Below are 18,532 nucleotides of genomic sequence, written 5' to 3' on the forward strand. Positions count from 1 at the left end.
TTCATCACAAAGACAAAGGAAAACAGCAGACAGGTCGAGGATAAAGTTGTGGAAAGGTTTGAAGCAGGGTTAGGCTATGCAACAATAATTCAGGTTTTGCACATTTTACTGAGAACTGTTTGACACACCGTCCTAAAACGGAAAGTGTGGCACAACTGCCACCCTATCAAGACGTGTTTATCCACTTAAGCTGACAGCCAATAGGCCCTATAGATAAAACAACTATTGTCCGTCTTCTCCTCATACCTCAAACCTCAAACCAGGCCTGTGTATGAGAGTGGGAAGAAGAACATCACTGTCGAAGGTGGAAGAGCATGCTCTGATCAGAAGAAACCCCAGTGCAACTTTCTGGCCTACACACAAAGCACATAACTCCTAACACACCATCCTGACAGTGAAGTATGTCGGTGGCAGAATCATACTGTTGGGATGCAGCCACAGCATGACTCCAGAGTTGATGGGAAGATAGATGAATCTAAACACAGTGCAGTCATAGGAGAAAACGTTTGGGTGGGCTGCAGAAATGTGAGACTGGAGGAGGTTGAGGTTGCAGCAGAATAACAACTGCTGGAACAACAATAATTTTGGATTGTTGGAATGGTTTAGATCAGAGGTTCCCAAATTGGGGCCGAGAGACCCACCTTGGGGGTCACGAGATGATTTGATGCTGAAGTGCCAAAAAGATTTAGCATTTCCTTATTTGTGAAACCAATATCCAAGTATAACTTTGAGTGATGCTTCATATGCCTCCTTTTAATGCAGGGGGAAGGCTGCACTCATTTGTAAGAGGTCCTACAAAAATATTACTTTATTCATGTAAATTTACAACTTTATCCCCAAGATTTCCACACACACATATATAAAAAAAATCCTTAAAATGGGGTCACAAGTCTGTGTTATTTTGAGGCTTGCAGGCTGAAAAGTTTGGGAACCCCTGGTTTAGATCAAACCCTATTTGTGTGTTAGAATGACCTATTCGAAGTCCAAACCTAATGTAGAATCTGTGGCAATACTCGAAAATGTGTGTTTTAAGATGCTCTTCATTAAATCTGACTGAACATGGGGTGATTTGTAAAGAGGGATTGGTAAAGCTTTCATTGTTTAGATATCTAAAGCTGGTAGAGACGTACCCTAAAAGATCTGCAGCTATAACTGCAACAAATGACAGCTCTCATAAGGGTTGACCTGGGGGGACTGAATGCACCACACATCTCAGATCTATAAAACATTTTTTGTTTAAAAAAACAAAAACAAAAAAACTTGTATAACCTTTTTTTAATGTTCTTTTTACTTGTTTTTTTTTTTACATAAAATCTCCATAAAATGCACTAAGGCTTGTGGTGGCAACAGAACAACATACAAAGATGTCTCAGGGGCGATGAACAATTTTGCAAGGCCCCTTTCATAAGCTTTGGAGCATATTTCTCTAAAATGTCAAATTTAATGAGTGTTTTCTCAATACCAAGCCACCCCAAACATCAACTGTTGGCATAATGGTAAAAATGGGTTTGCAGGTAATTTAATGCCTTCCTGTGCATGCTGTTCACTGTGCACCACTTAAATGCCACGGTTTTATTGTCTGTTCACTGATGTATGTGTGTGCTGCATTACAGAGAGAAAGACACAAGGGTAGACAAAATGTGCCCCTCTAGCCTTCGTAATTATCTGCCAATTTTCTGCCCGTCAGTTGCCTTTATCTTTCCTCTCAGATCTCACCTGGGGGTCGGGGACTGTCACACTGTGGCACTTCCGTCTCTCAAAGCGTGCCGGATGAAATGTAGGAGTCCTCCCATTGACCTCTGCCTGCCAGCTCCTACTTTCCTCTCCCTTTATTTGTTTCCCTGTAACAGGAGACATTTGGAGATAAGGATAATTATCAATCAGCTATTTCTGCTGCTATTTATGCAGCTAGTGTGGAGGAGGAAGTAGATGGGTGTTACTTTTTGGAGCTGACTCAAGATGGCTTGATAAACAGTCTTTCTTTGTCTACAAATGTTCTCCTCTCGCATTTTGTTCTGGTAGGAGATGGTGAATTTGTGCCAAGAAACAAATGACGATAATCACTGTGCTACACAATTGCATTTAAAAAAAAAAGTACTGTGTAACACGCAAGTTTTAGATGAAGTTTCTTAACTTGACATTTGCAGGCTGTCAAATTGGGTTAAACTGCTTCCTTTGACCTTGGTGTGCAATGTGCAACATTCAAACAAAGAAAAATAGGATGTGACTCATGTATAAAGAGCTTTTTACCACTGCAAACACAGCTTTCCATCTAAGTCAGGGTTACCCATGAAACGATGAGCCCTAATAGTCTGGCATCACTTATTTTAAAATGTAACAACTTTATTGCTCTCAAAGCATTGCCGTCAGCCAAAAGGGACAGGCAGTAATTAAAAAATATGTTCCAGCCAGAGAAAGCATGATGAACCTTTGGGAAGACACATGCGAGAAAGTGTTTGAAATAGCCTTTAATGCATCTTGTCTGAGACCCTAACCCTAGCGCTACAGAGCACCATTTGCGAAGAGACGACCGCCACAGAGACAGTTTCGTCCCCCAGGCTGTCGATCTCATGAGCGGCAATGGACACCCTACAGCCTGATTAGCTAGCCACACTGCTGTGAAACAAAACACCTATACCTTCATAACTCACAACCTCCCCGTTTTATTTTCTCTACATTAAAAAACATGCTGTTTTTATATTGTATACCAAATGTCTGTAGGTTGTGAACGCTGTGTGTGCACACTGTCATGGCCAAATACAGATGCTTCTGATTCTAATTGGAAAAACAATTCAGCCTTTAAAGAGCCTCACTCTTTTTCTCAGCTCAGACTGAGGAAAATAATGTTGTTGTTTTTTTTTTTTTTTGTCATAACAAGTGTTGATATGCCTAGTTAGATCAGGATATATGGTCAGGTCTCCCAACTGCCAGATTGTCACGTCACATTGCATTACAATAATATGATTCCCGTTTGTCAAAGCAGATCAGCCGAGTTTATCTACATTATGTTTTTCAGACTCTAAATACAGTTCATCAGGTTAAACAGTACGATCATCTATTCATCCTTTGACTACTTTTTGTTTTCTTCCCTTATCATGTGCAGCTTGCTGGTTTTGGGTTGGACTCAACTTCGCTTTAGAACATCCTTAATCCTTCGTGGCACAGAATCAGCCGGGTGTCCGAGATTTTTCTAAATTGTCCCCAGGAGTGTGTTTGTTCTGTGTGTCTCTATGTTGCCCTGTGTTAGACTGGCGACCTCTGGAGACATGGACCAAAACCTGTGTGAAATGATGATGCCTGAGACGATGGATGGGTAGCTGGACAAGAGTCATGAGCTACTGATTCCAAATGCAAAATAGGATTTTTGTAAACTGATAATGGCACATAGAATGAATGAGCATTTATAACTTTGAGTTCTGTATCTCCTTCCTAAAGGAGGGAGATCACACTCCTTAAAAGGATGTGGACCAGGACTGGACATTATTGAAAAAGCTTTGTAGAATTTGTATTATCTTTCTAGCATAGATTTATGTCAGAGAATATTATTCTACTCACTCCGTAAATTTGCTATTGTTCAATTTTGGGGAGCCTGTGCGCATTGTAACCCAAGTCTACTGTTCTTAATTGTTAAATGTGACACCTGTTGTGGTGTTATGCTGTAGCTCATCTATTAGCTTCAAAGGGTTGCACATTTAGAGATGGTATTCTGCTTACTTTGGCTGTAAACTATAATCTCACAGCTGTGCTTGAAAATCCCCATAGATCAAAAATACTCAGACCAGAACCTCTGGCATGAGTTACATTAATAGTCACTTAAATCCCCTTTCTTTATTTTGATGCCCCATTAAAGTTTAGCAAATGATCTTCAGCACGTCTAGATGCTTAAATGCATTGAATTTTCACATTTCATCTGCATTTCATCTCAAGGTAATGTTAGTCAGAATAACTGTGAAGCATCATTACATCTATATTCAGCGGGGGTAAAATCAGCCGGTGTTGACATTCAATTTCATCACGACACGCTTATCAGAACCTTATAACCTCTAGATTAATTGCTGCTGCAAGTAGATCTCATACAAAATGGTTGAAAAACCAACCTTTAAACATGAACATTTAAAGGAGTTTGGAACCCCTAACTGGGACTCATGTTAAAAATATATTATTTTAAAGCAGTGAGCAAATAGTGATGTTTGAAATTTCAAAACTCTTTTGTGATGACCCTTTACTTGTATGAGTAAAATGTAAAGCAGGGGAAAAAAGACATGCTTGAACTTTTAACTCTGTTCTGTTTGGTAATTTTCACAGCACACTATAATTATTTGTTCAAATATGGAGTTCTGAAATCTGCCCTGATATGCCCCGGAGCTAGGAATTAACTAGCATAATTCAAATGATCATAAGGAAATCCGTAGATGAGTGGTGTCCACACTTCTTTCACTGCAGCCAAAATCGGCAAGTTGAAAGTATTCAAGGGCCCTACTTCCACTTTTTTCCCAGTAAAAACTAAAGATTATTTTATGATAAATTCCTTACTTTTTACATGCTCAGCAATTGTAGAAGCATGCAATATTTCAATGAAACAAAGTTGAAAAAAAATAACAAAATGTGTCCATATGCATCAGCTCTAATTGCTGGAGGGACACATTTCTACTATTCTTGAACTGCAGTTCAAGAATACTAAAAAATATTTAAATATTCCAAAGTCTACTAGACCACAATTTGGATACCCCTGGCCTAGATGCCATGTGCACGATGGCTCACCCCTTCATCTCCCTTTTCTTTTAGAAAAACAGCTAAACTAATGAATTAAATCAGATAAGCCACATTTAGAATATGAAATTAGGCAAACTGTTGCTGTAAACCAGTGATCTTTTTGGACGTCAGTGTTTCCCTTTCCTTGATACTCAATACTATCAAGTCTTCTCCTGACGGTCAATCTATGAACTTCAACATTACTGAATGCAAAAAAAGGCCTTTAGCTGCAGGAAGACACATTGTGGTGCTACTTAAGTAATATTTACAAGCTGACAACATCTAGGAACCTTTCCAAGGACCCTGAATGTCTTATTTGATTGATTTCCTATTGACTGTGCATTGGTGAAATATTTTTAGCATTTTGCCACTTTTGGATAAGGAAAATAAAATAAAAAAGTGCAAGCGTATTTTCAAGCTACAAGGACCATGGTAGGTAGTCGTGATTAGAAATGACATCTGTTCAAATAGGCTTGTACTGTCATGGTTACAGCTGGTTTTTCAGGCTAAACCGCCCTCCACATTTATTGGCATTTTTAATAAAGAGGTGTAAAAAGTCTAGACTCCACAAACCATTTAAGTCAAATTAGTCTAACTGAAGCAATATTGTTGACTTCCCGTTTCTCTAGGGATTAAAATGCATTCCATCTATCCATACATCCATCTTCTTCCACTTTATCCGGAATAAAACCAGAAAGATAAAACAACATACATTTCAAATAAGGCAGATGTCTGTTCATTTTCGTAAGTGGCTTCAAAAAAAGTAATATCTGCACTGAAAAGTTTAAAACAACTTGATGACCAAAGTTTTAGTCTTATAAACACAAACAGGATGGTAAGGGAGGGAAAACCCATCTTATTACAGAAGAACTGTAGAAATTGTTTTGCTGTGTGATTGCACTATCAGCAATAAAATATAAATTTACTGTCAAAGTAGCAGCCATGTTAAAATTCAGTTCATAACGCTTCTACATTTTTTACCCCTTTTTGTCCTCATGTTTAAAAGGATGCATGGCAGTTTCTCTGCTGCTAATAAAACATTTGTCTAATTTTTTTTCCTTTGTTCTCAAAAGCATTTGTTTTCTTCGAAATACAAAGACATGTCTTGAAAATAGGGAATTCATCATTCATGAATATAACTACAGTCTTTCTTTTAGGGTCTTTTGACACTTCAAATAGTCATGCGTGAATGGAAGAATTGCAAGACAAAATCTGAGTGGGACTCATCAAACTCAGAGACTTCATTTCTAATTCATGACAAGCTAAAGTATTTAACCAACCTACATCAAAAGCTTGCCAGGAAGAATCTCATGAACAAAAATCACAAACAATAAGCTAAAAAAAAAGCAGATACAGCTAATAAACATCTTCTTTCATTCAGTTTGTAAGAGCACAGAAAGGCTGCATTTAGTCCAAACTGTTGGGCGGTGGATGAGAAATGGAGCCACTGGACTTAAAAAAGCATAAAACAATGATTTATATCACCACTAGTTTCATGGTAGAATTTATGATTCTTTTAACCTGTCTTACAAAAAGGCAGCACTGTCTGAAGGTCAGACATTGTAAAAACACTTTACAGTCTGGAAGACTCCCTGGAGTTAGAATAGGGTTGGAGAAAACAGCTTACACTTTATACTGCACCACCTGCTATTTGTGCACAGCTCAGTTATACCTTAACAGTCTAATGGAAGAGATTCCACCAGCAAACCTTGAAATTAAGACATATTGGTGCATCTTAATTTAGGAATTTTGGAATATATTGTTTAAAATCCTCTAATACCCAGACTGGACCTAAAATGTTAACATTTGCATGTAAATGCCAATGCTAAATCCTTTCTGGAGTGAAGCAAACCTTTTTAAAATTTAAATTAAATAACAATAAAACATTACAAAGCCATTGTTGTGTTTTTAACCAACAGATCACAGAGAGCGCTGGTCAACAGCCTCTTCTCAGTCATCCGTTATATCTCTTGGACCGACCTCTCTTTGACTGTGAAGACCTCCCACCTGGTGAAGAAAGCCCAACAACAGCTCTTCTTGCTCAGGAAACTGAAAAGGAAACTGCTAAAGAACTTCTATAGAGCTACCATAGAGATTGTGTGTATGGTATACGAGCTGCACAGTCCAGGAGAGGAAGGACCTAGCACGGGTGGTGAGAACAGCGCAGGGGATTGTGGGATGCCGTCTGCAGGATCTAGACTCAATCTATGCAGAACGACTCCAAAGAAGGGCCCGCCCGTCTCCACTGATCCCACCCACAGAGGCAATGCGCTGTTTGCCCCTCTCCTATCAGGTAAATCCTTAATGCCAAAAAAAACTAGCTTAGAAACAGCTGCTTCCCAAGAGCTGTGAGGGCAATCGCCCCTAACGGGAGACTGCAGTCCAATGCTTTAAACTCACCTCACTGTTGCAAGTCATACGTTACACCCTACTTCCTCATTATCTGTGACTCTCCTGAATGTAAAAAAAAAAAAAAATTAACCCTTGTTCATTGTGTGTTTGTCAGTTCTTTCCTCATAATGTGTAATGTGGCCAAAGAGAAATCTTGACGCTGTAGCACTCGGTGACAAATAAAATATTCCTGATTCCTGATTGGCTCCTCCCAAGTTTCTGTTCTTTCTCCTTCATCCTTTATACGGATGCCTGTAGATCAACTCAACCCAGCTGTCATCTGGAGAAGTATACTGACGACACAGTACTCCTGTCTCTGCTGCCGGGCCCTGTTCTTAAACACGGTCAGGTCCTGCAGGAGTTTGTGGACCAGTACGATGCCTGATGCCTGCAACTGAACTACAGCAAAACCAAGGAGATGGCAGTGACCTTGTCCAAAAAGGAGAGAGAGCTGGCTATGGCTGTGACCACCACCATCCACAGAAAGCCTGTGCAGCGGGTCGAGGAGTATAAATACTTGGGGACCATGTTCAATCATCTGCTGAAATTCTCCTCCAGCACAGATCTTATTCTCAGGAGGTGTCAGCAATGGCCATACCTCCTCAGGAAGCTGAATTCCTTTGGAGTCAAGAAAAAAAAAACATTTTATTGGTGTTGTACTAATCTTTCATAGAGAGTGTTATCACATTCTCTGTTACCAGCAGGTTCCACTCCGTCGGCTTACAGCACAGAAACCGCCTACAGAGGACCGTCTGTGTGCTCAAGGATTATCGGACTGCCTGTGAGGAACTTATCATTTTTATGTGACCTGCAAACACAAAGTTTAGCAACCAGGATTATTAAAGACCCCTCACATCCGTCCCACTGTGCCTTTGAGTGGTTTGCCCCCCAAACGTTGGCTTCCAAAAGCTGTACTTTTCCTAACCACCCCTCCTTCCTCCCCCATTTATATATGCATGTATGCATGTATATGTGTGAGTGTGTGTGTGTGTGTGTGTGTTTGTGTGTGTGTGTGTGTGCCTTCATACATTGCATGTAAATGTATTTTGAGTTGCAGATTTTTTTAATTTAACTTCTGATTGATTACATGGCAATCATTGTGTATTGTCTGTTCTCGCTTTTTATGTGTTTTCCAATGCATATTCATTCTTGTGCTTCTCATGACTGTGTTGGTCCGTGCTGCTTCACTGTGCCTTTAAATTGGCCCTCGGGAACAGATAAAGTTTTTTTTTTTAAATTAAGTTAACATGAAGAACCTGTAGTTGTCATTCGACACTGAAAAGTTGCAAAAGAAAGCAGGTCTTATTGTACCAGCAGTGAGCTTAATTTCTTGTTTTAACTGCTGCACAAGGCAAACCAAATAATAGGAATGCAATAATATGAATAGTGTCTACTTCCAACAAGGTTTGTGATAAGTGTGCATAGAAACGTTTTTCATGCATGATTCCTCTTTTGAAGTTTTTTTTTCATTCATCCAACCATCATTGTTAAGACCCACATGTAAATGCAGGGTCAGGTCTTCTAATATATCAGTGTAAACACACACCACTCTATATTTTCACATCCTTGTGAGGGCATATTTCTTCTCACAAAATCAGGTTTTCTAAAAAGCAGTTAATTTAATTCTGATCTCTTAGTTTAAAGCTTCACCAAAACCAGCCCACGGTAATGGATATACAAAATGAAGTTCCTGTATAGAACATACCCCTTGGAAGAGTATGACCTTTGAGTCCTGGTGCAGCACTTTATGAGAAACCTTCCTACAACTGTGATCAATACAGCCACTTAGTCTCTGGAGTAGCTTGAAAGACCTTTGTCACTCAACACAATCTCGATCTAGAGCAATGTATGTAACCTGAGACCGCTTTATGGTAGGAGCAAGCCAAATATCAACTCTGCACAGTGATATCTTTGGGCTCTCAGGTAAACAGAGACAGGGTGGACACTTATGTGATTAGTTGAGTCAGGTTTCTTAGTTTGTTTGAGTTTGTTCTTAGTTGGTTTTATTCTTCATATGTGCAGTTCTGTCTTCAAACACGATGTTAAAGGATGACAATTAAACCTTTGAAGCTTTTCGAGTTTGTTTAACAAACTTTATGGAATAGTGTAGGATTACATAGTGACGTGTACAGCTTTGCAAAAATGATTCATTCATCTTCAACTTGTTCACATTTTGTTACATTGCAACTGCCTTCCTTAGAATATTGTGAAATGTACCAATGGCAGGTTTGTTCTCTAATTTTCACAATTTATGGTCTCACAGATTTGGAAATCCAAAAGTATCTGGTAAAACTTTACTTCTAAGGTATATGTGGGTAGCTAAAGAGCTGGTAATATGAAGTCTCCACAATACTTTTAGTACTGAGAAAAAAACTTTATTGACAGACCAATGCATTTCAGCTTGTTATTGAAAACTGGCTAGTTTATAAAGTTGTTATTTTTTCAGTACTTCAAGTGTTGCCAGAGACCTCATAGCACCAAATCTTTAGCAATCTCCATGCACCTTGGACATATGTTCAGTTTTAAAAGGTGTGTGGATTTCAAAGTTTTACGAATAAAAATATGAACAGTATGTAATACACTCATACTCTTACACTCATATCTCTAAATAAAACCCAATGAAACCCTATCCATTCAGACAACCTAATTTTTAAATATTATGGAGGACCAGGAGGGTCACTGAAAAAGAAATACAACCATTTCAAATTTAACATTTAAATCATACAATGAGAAATCCAATTTCAAAAGTGTTTTGTGATGGCACATTTTAAATTAAGAATAATTGTAAATTGCATTTATTAATCCATTATTAAATACTGGAGTTTGAAAATTAAGTTTAGACAAAAGTTTAAGCTGGAAGACTCAACCCCGACCTACCTGTCTCCACTGATCACCTGGTCATGCCGCCCTACCACGGCCAATCTGCGTCAAATCTTCATCCTTTCATCACACAAGACTTTGCTCATAAGGCTCTCCACCCACAGATTTCTTGCTCTTCAGCTGAGATTCAACCCTTTATCACCCCATCTCCTCCTTCACGTTGACAAGCTTCACCTGACTACTTCTCCCCTATGGCCTCCACCACCGGTGTCCAGACCCCGGGAGGGTAGATTTCACTAATGCTGATCCTAAAATGAACATCCATGCTCATTGATATTCGCAGCTTTCACGACTTCTGCGGGGGTCCAGGCGCCAAAGAACTTTTCTAATGTCTGTCAATAAATCTCTTTAATTGCCTCTTTTTGTCTGTGCGAGTCTCTCCAGATTGAAATGTATTTTCAAATCCTAATTCTAAAGGGAGATTTAAAAACCCCAATTCATAAATCTGATTATAAATACCGTTCCTTATCAAAAATTTGAAAACATCATTAATTATTCCATTTTCTTTTTCAGCTTGCATTTTCAAATACTTTTGGCAATCACATTTTCTTTTTAAAATGTATACCCCGTCTCGCCCATTGATAACTGGAGATAGGCACCAGCACCCCTTGCAACCCCAATAGGGATAAGCGTGTTGGAAATTTGAAGGTAAATTTGATAAATGTATGGAAAATGTATTTATTAATCCATTATTAAATAATGCTATTTGAAAATGTATTTGAAAATCCTATTTCTAAATGGAGATTTAAAAACCACAATTCATAAATCTGATTATAAATACCTCTCCATGCCAAACATGTAAAAGGGTAGTTCTTTTTTTCATTTTCATTTTCTTTTTCACCTTGCATTTTCAAATCCTTTGTACAATCACATTTTCTTTTTTCCTTACACTCTCCATTTAGCATTTCTGTGACCCTTCTGGGTCCGTGTATCTTTTGGTCATTGGATTTTCGTTTCAGAAACAGGAATTGAAAAAACAAAAACAAATGGCCGTTTGATTTTTGTTTTAAAATACAAAAAAGAAAATCGAAATACAAAGCGTTTCTCTTTTTCATTGTCAAAAAGGGAAAAATAAAATTTGAAAAATTATTTGAATTTAATTTTCCATTTTGGGAAACAAAAAACAAAAATGCTTTTGAACGGGAACGAAAAAAGGGTCGTTTGTGGTCGTTTGTTCATATTCCGAGACCGGATGTGGTTACTTTTTTGTGGCAAAAGCGCCAAAATTTTCAGGCTGCCAGTGTTAAAGCAGAACAAAATGTCTTTAGAACCTTACGGAGATCTGATTTTAGACATGGCAAAACAAGGCTTGTCATCCATTGAAATCGCAGCGCAAATAGGCCAGGTGAGTGGGGGAGCTAGAGGATGTTCTGCAAGAAACGTCAGGAGATTCTGCAATGAAAATGGCTTGAGTATGATAGGACTCCCTGACGCACATTTGGAGTTGGAGGTGGCAAAAGCTATAACTGAGGTATGATCCTGCTTTATTTCCCTTTTGCTACAGGATGTGTGTGTGATGTGAGAGAAAGAATTTGAGAAGGAACATGTAGTAACATACACACGCACGCACCTCTACTGTATGTCTAGGATTTGTGTCTTATCAAATTTGACTGGCATCTTTTATCCCTGTGTATTACAAATAGTAAACAAAGTGCCTCAGCCTTCCAATATTTATAGTGACTATCAACATCCGAATAACTGATCAATTCCATTATACAAAATGGAAAATGTGGCGTCTAATTTAATGATACATCAGTTGGTAAGATTTTGGAATGTGCAAATTATTTTTTATTGTTTAGACTGGACCTACATATGGAAGAAGGATGATGAAGGGATATCTTGCCATGAAAGGAATGCATGCTGCAGAGACACGAATTGGATCAGCACTCAGAACTATGCATCAGCCTTACCATGAAGCAAGACGTCAGGTCTTACTATCCCATCTTTAATATTTTACATACACATGTGCAAATTATGTGTAACTATTAGCCGATGCATGTTCATTTCTTTAACTTTATTGCTGTGTGTTTAGCTGCAGGTACTTGGCTTGCATGAGATTGAAATCGTACAGCTATTTATAATAAACAGATATATCAGAACAGGCTGCCCTAAATATGTTATTTTTTGACAGAGACACAAAAAGACATTCAAACATGTTTGGAAACTCTGCAGCTGACGTAGTGTATATGGAGTAATGTTTTTTTTTTTTTTTTGTGAAATAGTTACATCCTTTTCCTGTCTCTCTCTAGGGTGCCCGCAATCTCAACCCCATACCATACCAGGCTGATTACATGGGTCACAAGATTCATATGGACCAAAATGAAAAACTGGCTATGTTTGGGGTGACCCATGTTTTAGCCATCGATGGTTTCAGCAAAAAGATTGTTGCTCATTCCACAATGCCTATAAAAAACAACCTTGCTATCTATGAAGATGTTTTCAGGTAATGACGAATGCATTATAGTGGAAACTAAAGGGATAACATACACATGAATACTATTCATACAAAAATATGTAACTTTATTTGATACCCTGTGCAACTGTGCAATAACTATTTGATATTCTGAAATTGTATTTATTTATTTTCCTGTCCACTTTATATATCTGGATGTACAGTATATTCTTCATGCACCTTTTCCTCCTGTGTGCACCTTCTGTTGCTTATAAGAGCCAATGTCACAAGTAAATACCTCCATTGTGAGATAAATAAAGTTCTATCTTATCTTAATAACTGTTTAACATTTGCATTTTTATGAAGTATATTATGCTAAGAATAACTGACAACAGTTAATTTTGAAAAGTTTTTACACAAAATACAAGAAACTTTTTTTCATCCAATAGGCCTGCAGTACTTGATTATGGTATGTGGGACCAGGTGAGAGTGGATCATGGCAAGGAGTTTTATTTGACGCTCTTCATGCAGGAGCTTTTGTCATCTCACCGCCACAATCAGGAGCGAATGCCTTATCTTCAGACTTCATCCACACAGGTTTAGTTCAATAGTTTTTTAGGTTGCTACCATACACTTGAGTGTGATTTTATTATTAGATTTTCATCAGCAGCAAACTATCTTTTTGCATACGTGACAAATTGAGACTTACTTTTCCCAATTTTAGGGTAATTAATCATTAAATTATCTATGGTCGAAAGAAGTTTCTTTTGTAAATCTTGTTACAGCTTAATAATACACAACTGCAGTGGCAACAGCGTTGGACTTAATTCAACCTTTATATTGTAGTTATCTGAGAAGCACTGTGATTTTTATGTTACAGTCCATTTGGGAAAATGGTCCTTAAAGTGAATTCCTGATAAAATCATTGGCTCAGCGGTCAATGACTATAATGTGTGCTGAGTTGTTAAATCTATTGATTCACTGGTAATTCTTCATTACCATTGCTTTCTGACTGATTTACCCACAAGAACAAATTGACTGATTACACATCTTTGTTGCAAATTCAGAATCACATAGTTGAACGAATATGGCCAGAAGTCAACAATCGTGTCAACTATCCACTGAAGACAGCTCTTCTGCAGTTGGTGGATCAAGAGGAAATAGACATGAATGACAGTCTTGTGCGATATTGTGTGTCCAACCTGACTGGCCGCTTGTGTGAGATTGGTCTTACAAGGCTGGTGGAGTCATGGAATGCTCATCGCATTCCAGGTGAAATAAGACAGTGTTCTGAAGATTTATAATAATGACAACAGCATTCATAAACTTCAAGACCAACTGTATGTTCTTTATTTTTCAGATAAAGGTATACCAAATAACTTGGCTAGCTGTGGGTGTCCCAGAAAAATCCCACAGGAGCTGTTGCCTCGTTCGGGTGAAGCAGCAGACCTTTACAATCTGCAGTTTGGAACCTCACTGACGAGACATTCAACTTTTGGAGTTGATCCATTTTCAACTGAACAGGAGAAGATTACAGTTGAGCACCAGTTTGCTGAACAATATTCTGATATCTCCAACTTAATGTCTCGAGCAGTCAACAATGATTTTGCTCCCTACAAACAGGCATTGCTCTGTCTTATAACAACAACTCAGCGCAATGTGTGAAAAGCCAGTAGCTCTATTTAACTTAGAGACTGTAAATTTGTAATAAGAACAATAAACATTTATATGACATTAAACAGTGAAGCGTGTAATTCAATTGTCATCATTACTAAAACTCTGACCCACATGTTTTAATCTTTGCAAAAAAAACTGTAATAAACGTGTTTTACAACCTATTGGTGGGTGTTAAAGTGCAAATAGTTACTCCTCTTGAAAAAGGGAACTCAGAACAGAAAATGCCTCTGACAGACCATTCACTTCCAATATGTTGTTGCCTGCAGTGTTCACTCTACATTTTGCACAGTGCACCGAGGTTTCCTGCCACTGTTCCACACATGTTTTGCAGCCAATAATGCTCTGGCAACACTGTGTGAAGACTGGTTCCTCAATGAACTCTGAAAGACAAAGGCAAGGCAAGTTTATTTATATCGCACTTTTGAGTAACAAGACGATTCAAAGTGCTGTACATAAACAGAAAAAAATAGAATAACTAGTCATTTGGTGTATGTGTGTCCATAAGACATTATGCAAGGCTCACACTGAATACGGTGCAGACACGTTTGCGGCAACACAAGGAGCCCAAATATTTAAAAGTCAATGTATCAAACTATCAGTTGCATGTGGTTGCGGGTCCGGCTACTGAGGCTGTATGGCGCTGAAAGTAAATTACGCAAGACAGGGGTTTGACAAGACACCGTAGCGTTCCGTGGATCGAGCTCCTAAACTTCACAAGCCAAACAGGAAACTTTGGCCACCAGACACAATAAAGTTTTTCTCCACCAACTTAGGTAGCTTGATTAATTTGAACAAAACCTCAAGACAGAAACACAAGGATAGACAGGCTTTTGGAGTATGAAATAGGATGTTTGTGCATACGGATAACGAGTTTTGTCCTAAAGAAAATGGAAACCTAAAAGAATGGAAACCATGGCTGTATTTAATCATTTATGAGGAATAGCCAACACATAAAGGAAAGGACCACATAAACTTCTGTTCTCACAAGAGCCTTTTCAGCAACCAGCGTTCCAGGTGAGTGGGGGTTTGTGGAAAGCCGGATTTGGATCAGGACCGCAACTTGCACCATAGTCAGTCTAAGCCTTGGGTTAAAATGTTATTGATGTACTGGAGGACAATGCTTTCTTTTTTAGATGGCCATAACTAGAACATATAGTAATTCATAAGTATTTGGAAAATTCTAACTCTGGAACACACTGCACAAAAAGCATCCAAATACATTTATTGTGTACTTACTCATACAAATAACACAGCAGAACCCTTGTTTGATGGTATGTAGCTGGGAAGGAGTCAGGATTACTTTTTGAGTGGCAGCTAGATTGGTGAGTTCTCTGATTGATGCAGTGACATCAGGTAGATTCTGTGATGCCAGTAGAAGCTCTTCTATCTTCTCAGTGACCTCTCCAATACCTGCAGCTTCTTCATCTTTTCGGCTGCTACTAGAAGGAAACATGTTTATATGAACAACCATGGTCTCTCACCCGCCCTCTAACACACACACACACACACACACACACACACACACACACACACACACACACACACAGGTTGTGCTTCAGCAGCTTTTATGGTGGTAGCAAAATCAAAGTTTCTCCTAAACATTATAGAAGCCACTAAGATACAAAATCATTAAAGGCCAAAGAGTCGGTAAGCTTCATTAGTCTGAATAACAAAAGTTAGAAGATATACAAGTTAAAAACAAAAAAATGCTTTGCATTTAGATATTTGGACAGATAAGAAAAATTAATACTCAAGATTACCTCATTCTCCTCCTTTTGTTGCCCTGCAACACCTGGAAGCTCTGTTCTTGTACTGCAAGGATCTTTCGTGCATTTTGTTTCCAGTACTGTGATCCTTAACAGTGGGGGTGAAAACCAGGAAAAAAACATTAAAACTTGAGTATTGATTAAGTAGTCATTACTAATCAAGTCCACTCAAATTTTAAATCACAAAAGACGTAGTAAACAGTTTATCTAATATATTATAGGCATTTGTTCATTTTATTTATTTATTCATATTATAGTTTCATGTTATGGAAAAAAAATCAATGAATCAGCTGATCAATGTAACTTTGCGGTTATAAATTAAATTAAGTCAATTAAGTCTTACTTAAAACCTTAGACAGGAAACGTTATTGACCAAGCTGTATGATTTGATTGAATTTGACTTGTGCCTTGAGATGACATGTATCATGAATCTCATGAAAATCAACAAGAGGGATCATATTTCTCCTGTTTTAGCTTCCCTTCATTGGCTTCCTGTTAAATCAAGAATAGAATTTAAAATTCTTCTTCTAACGTATAAAGCCCTTAATAATCAAGCTCCATCGTATATCAGAGGTCTGATTACCCCGTATGTTCCTAACAGAGCACTTCGCTCTCAGACTGCAGGTCTGCTGGTGGTTCCTAGAGTCTCTAAAAGTAGAATGGGAGGCAGATCCTTTAGCTATCAGGCTCCTCTCCTGTGGAACCAACTCCCAGTTTTGGTCCGTGAGGCAGACACCCCGTCTACTTTTAAGACTAGGCTTAAAACTTTCCTTTGTGACAAAGCTTATAATCAGAGTGGCTCATGTTACCCTGAGCTACCTCTATAGTTATGCTGCTATAGGCTAAGGCTGCTGGAGGACATCAGGGCCTATTTCTCTCTCAACTGAGTTCTACTGTTCTCCAATTTGCATTGCTTGTCATCATTCAGCTTTTAAGAGCTTCATGCATGCTCAGTATGAGGGATTGCTGCAAAACTATCAACAATGCACACGACTGTCCACTGTGGCTCTTCCTGAATATCAAACACATGGAAAGGCTGTGGCTCTTCTTCAGTTGGAGTGAATGCTGCTTGTCAAGACTTGATGCAACCTGCTGCGTTTCCTTAGAGAGTAAACTTTCAGACTAATCTGTAAAATCTGACCTAATCTGGATAATTTGATTGAATTTGACTTTGGAAAGTACCTTGAGATGACATGACATGAATTGGCGCTATATAAATAAAATTTTATTGAAAATAAAATTAATGTTCCCACCTGTTGTTCCTTCAGACTCCAGGATTGCGTTGCCCTGTGCATCAGTCAATACGATGGGGTCATGACTTCCTATCGCATCTTGCACTTTTCCGATGATCCCCTGAAGGGTAGCCTCACATTCCAAAAACCGGACCACCACCATTCTGCTCGGACTCAACCTCCCACCAACCACCTCAGCAAGAAAAATTGATCTGGAAGAATAAAATATGAAATATTAAAATATGAAATGTTATTATGACACAAGTAACATTTGTAATCCTAGTTAACAGTGATGGTCTTATGTATTGCAACAATAACTATAAAATGCATTCGGTTTTTATAGTATCTTAGGGTTGATTGTTGTGACAAGGTAATCATCTCTTCCTTGGATTAGGCACAAATAATACACAAAGTTTGATATAAACACTTTGATAACATTTTGCATAAGCTTGATGACAGAAAATGGAAATACATAACCTCGGCCACTGTTTGGGCCGAGGTTAGGAAATTTAAATGTGTGTTATAAATGAAATATACAGTAATAACTATTGCACCATAAGTAAAAAGTATTCAAACAAGGGTAACTGGAGCTGATCATATCATCCAGAGTGAAGCACCTGTTTTGCAAATAATATTTTTTTATTCCATTTACTGTAATTGTTACATCTAAAATTATATATTGCATCTTTATCATCTAAGAAGTTACCTTTGAAAAGTTTTTGAGGCAGTGGCTCTGGGTGGCGGTGGTGGGGCTAAGGCAGCACGCTCCAAAGCTGGACCAGGAGTAGTTGCAGAGGTTCGCATGAATGTGAAGCGCTGAGTGGATGGTGAAGCACATGAGGTGTCCTCCTCACCGTGAACCTCATAGTGACCTCTTGGACTAAGGTCCAATGTGCTGAATGCACCAGAAGCTCCAGGAAAAACTGCCACATTAGCATCGTCAGTCATGTAAAGACTATGAGCTGTGACCTGTGAAGAAACCCATAAGTGCAATATGTGAAGTGTTTTTTTTATTTAATATTTTTTTAGTAACTACTTAGAGGACAGCTTCATAAATGTTAAATATATAGAGAGTATTTAATGCTAAGGGATAATCCACGATGAGATGGATTTCTGACTGTTCAGTAAAGTAAATGCAAACACCTCCACTAAGTTTAATGGGGTTAACATTAGGCAAGCCTCACCAAATAATTTGTAGGATTTCTGAGCATGTAGCATGTTTGCTGTTTACGGCTTTTCACGGCTGAAACATAGGTAACACCCAAGCCGAACAAGAATCCATCCACAAGTTAGCTAACGTTTGCGATAGCTCGTAGCTAGCAACATCTGAAAATATTTTTTACCTGAAAAATCCGGCTTAGTTTTTCTGCAGTCATGTCTTCTTCTCTGAGAGAGACTCTTTTATTGTTTCTGAAAACAACATATGGCTCCATGTCCTTGCT

The 18,532-nt window shown here is 38.4% G+C and overlaps 2 protein-coding genes across 3 annotated transcripts; one reads left to right on the plus strand and one right to left on the minus strand.

Annotated features, from left to right (window-relative positions):
• Nucleotides 1-11,084: 11,084 nt before the first annotated feature.
• LOC118564833 lies at nucleotides 11,085-14,080 on the plus strand. The gene is made up of 5 exons (XM_036144070.1): nucleotides 11,085-11,951; nucleotides 12,273-12,466; nucleotides 12,865-13,012; nucleotides 13,483-13,687; nucleotides 13,776-14,080. The coding sequence occupies exons 1-5, from the start codon at nucleotides 11,847-11,849 to the stop codon at nucleotides 14,078-14,080; spliced, it is 957 nt and encodes a 318-aa protein (XP_035999963.1). The 5' UTR covers nucleotides 11,085-11,846.
• On the minus strand, nucleotides 13,738-18,468 carry LOC118562981. 2 transcript variants are annotated; one of them, XM_036136421.1, is made up of 6 exons: nucleotides 18,434-18,468; nucleotides 17,797-18,059; nucleotides 17,112-17,302; nucleotides 15,853-15,946; nucleotides 15,329-15,528; nucleotides 13,738-14,472 (listed from the first exon to the last, which is right to left on the minus strand). In XM_036136421.1, the coding sequence occupies exons 1-6, from the start codon at nucleotides 18,464-18,466 to the stop codon at nucleotides 14,279-14,281; spliced, it is 975 nt and encodes a 324-aa protein (XP_035992314.1). In that variant the 5' UTR covers nucleotides 18,467-18,468; the 3' UTR covers nucleotides 13,738-14,278. The 2 variants fall into 2 exon arrangements, with proteins under 2 accessions (XP_035992314.1, XP_035992311.1); XM_036136418.1 differs by having other exon boundaries at nucleotides 15,329-15,531.
• Nucleotides 18,469-18,532: the final 64 nt, after the last annotated feature.

The sequence above is a fragment of the Fundulus heteroclitus genome, chromosome 1 (genome assembly GCF_011125445.2).
Source record: "Fundulus heteroclitus isolate FHET01 chromosome 1, MU-UCD_Fhet_4.1, whole genome shotgun sequence".
NCBI classification, from domain to species: domain Eukaryota; kingdom Metazoa; phylum Chordata; class Actinopteri; order Cyprinodontiformes; family Fundulidae; genus Fundulus; species Fundulus heteroclitus.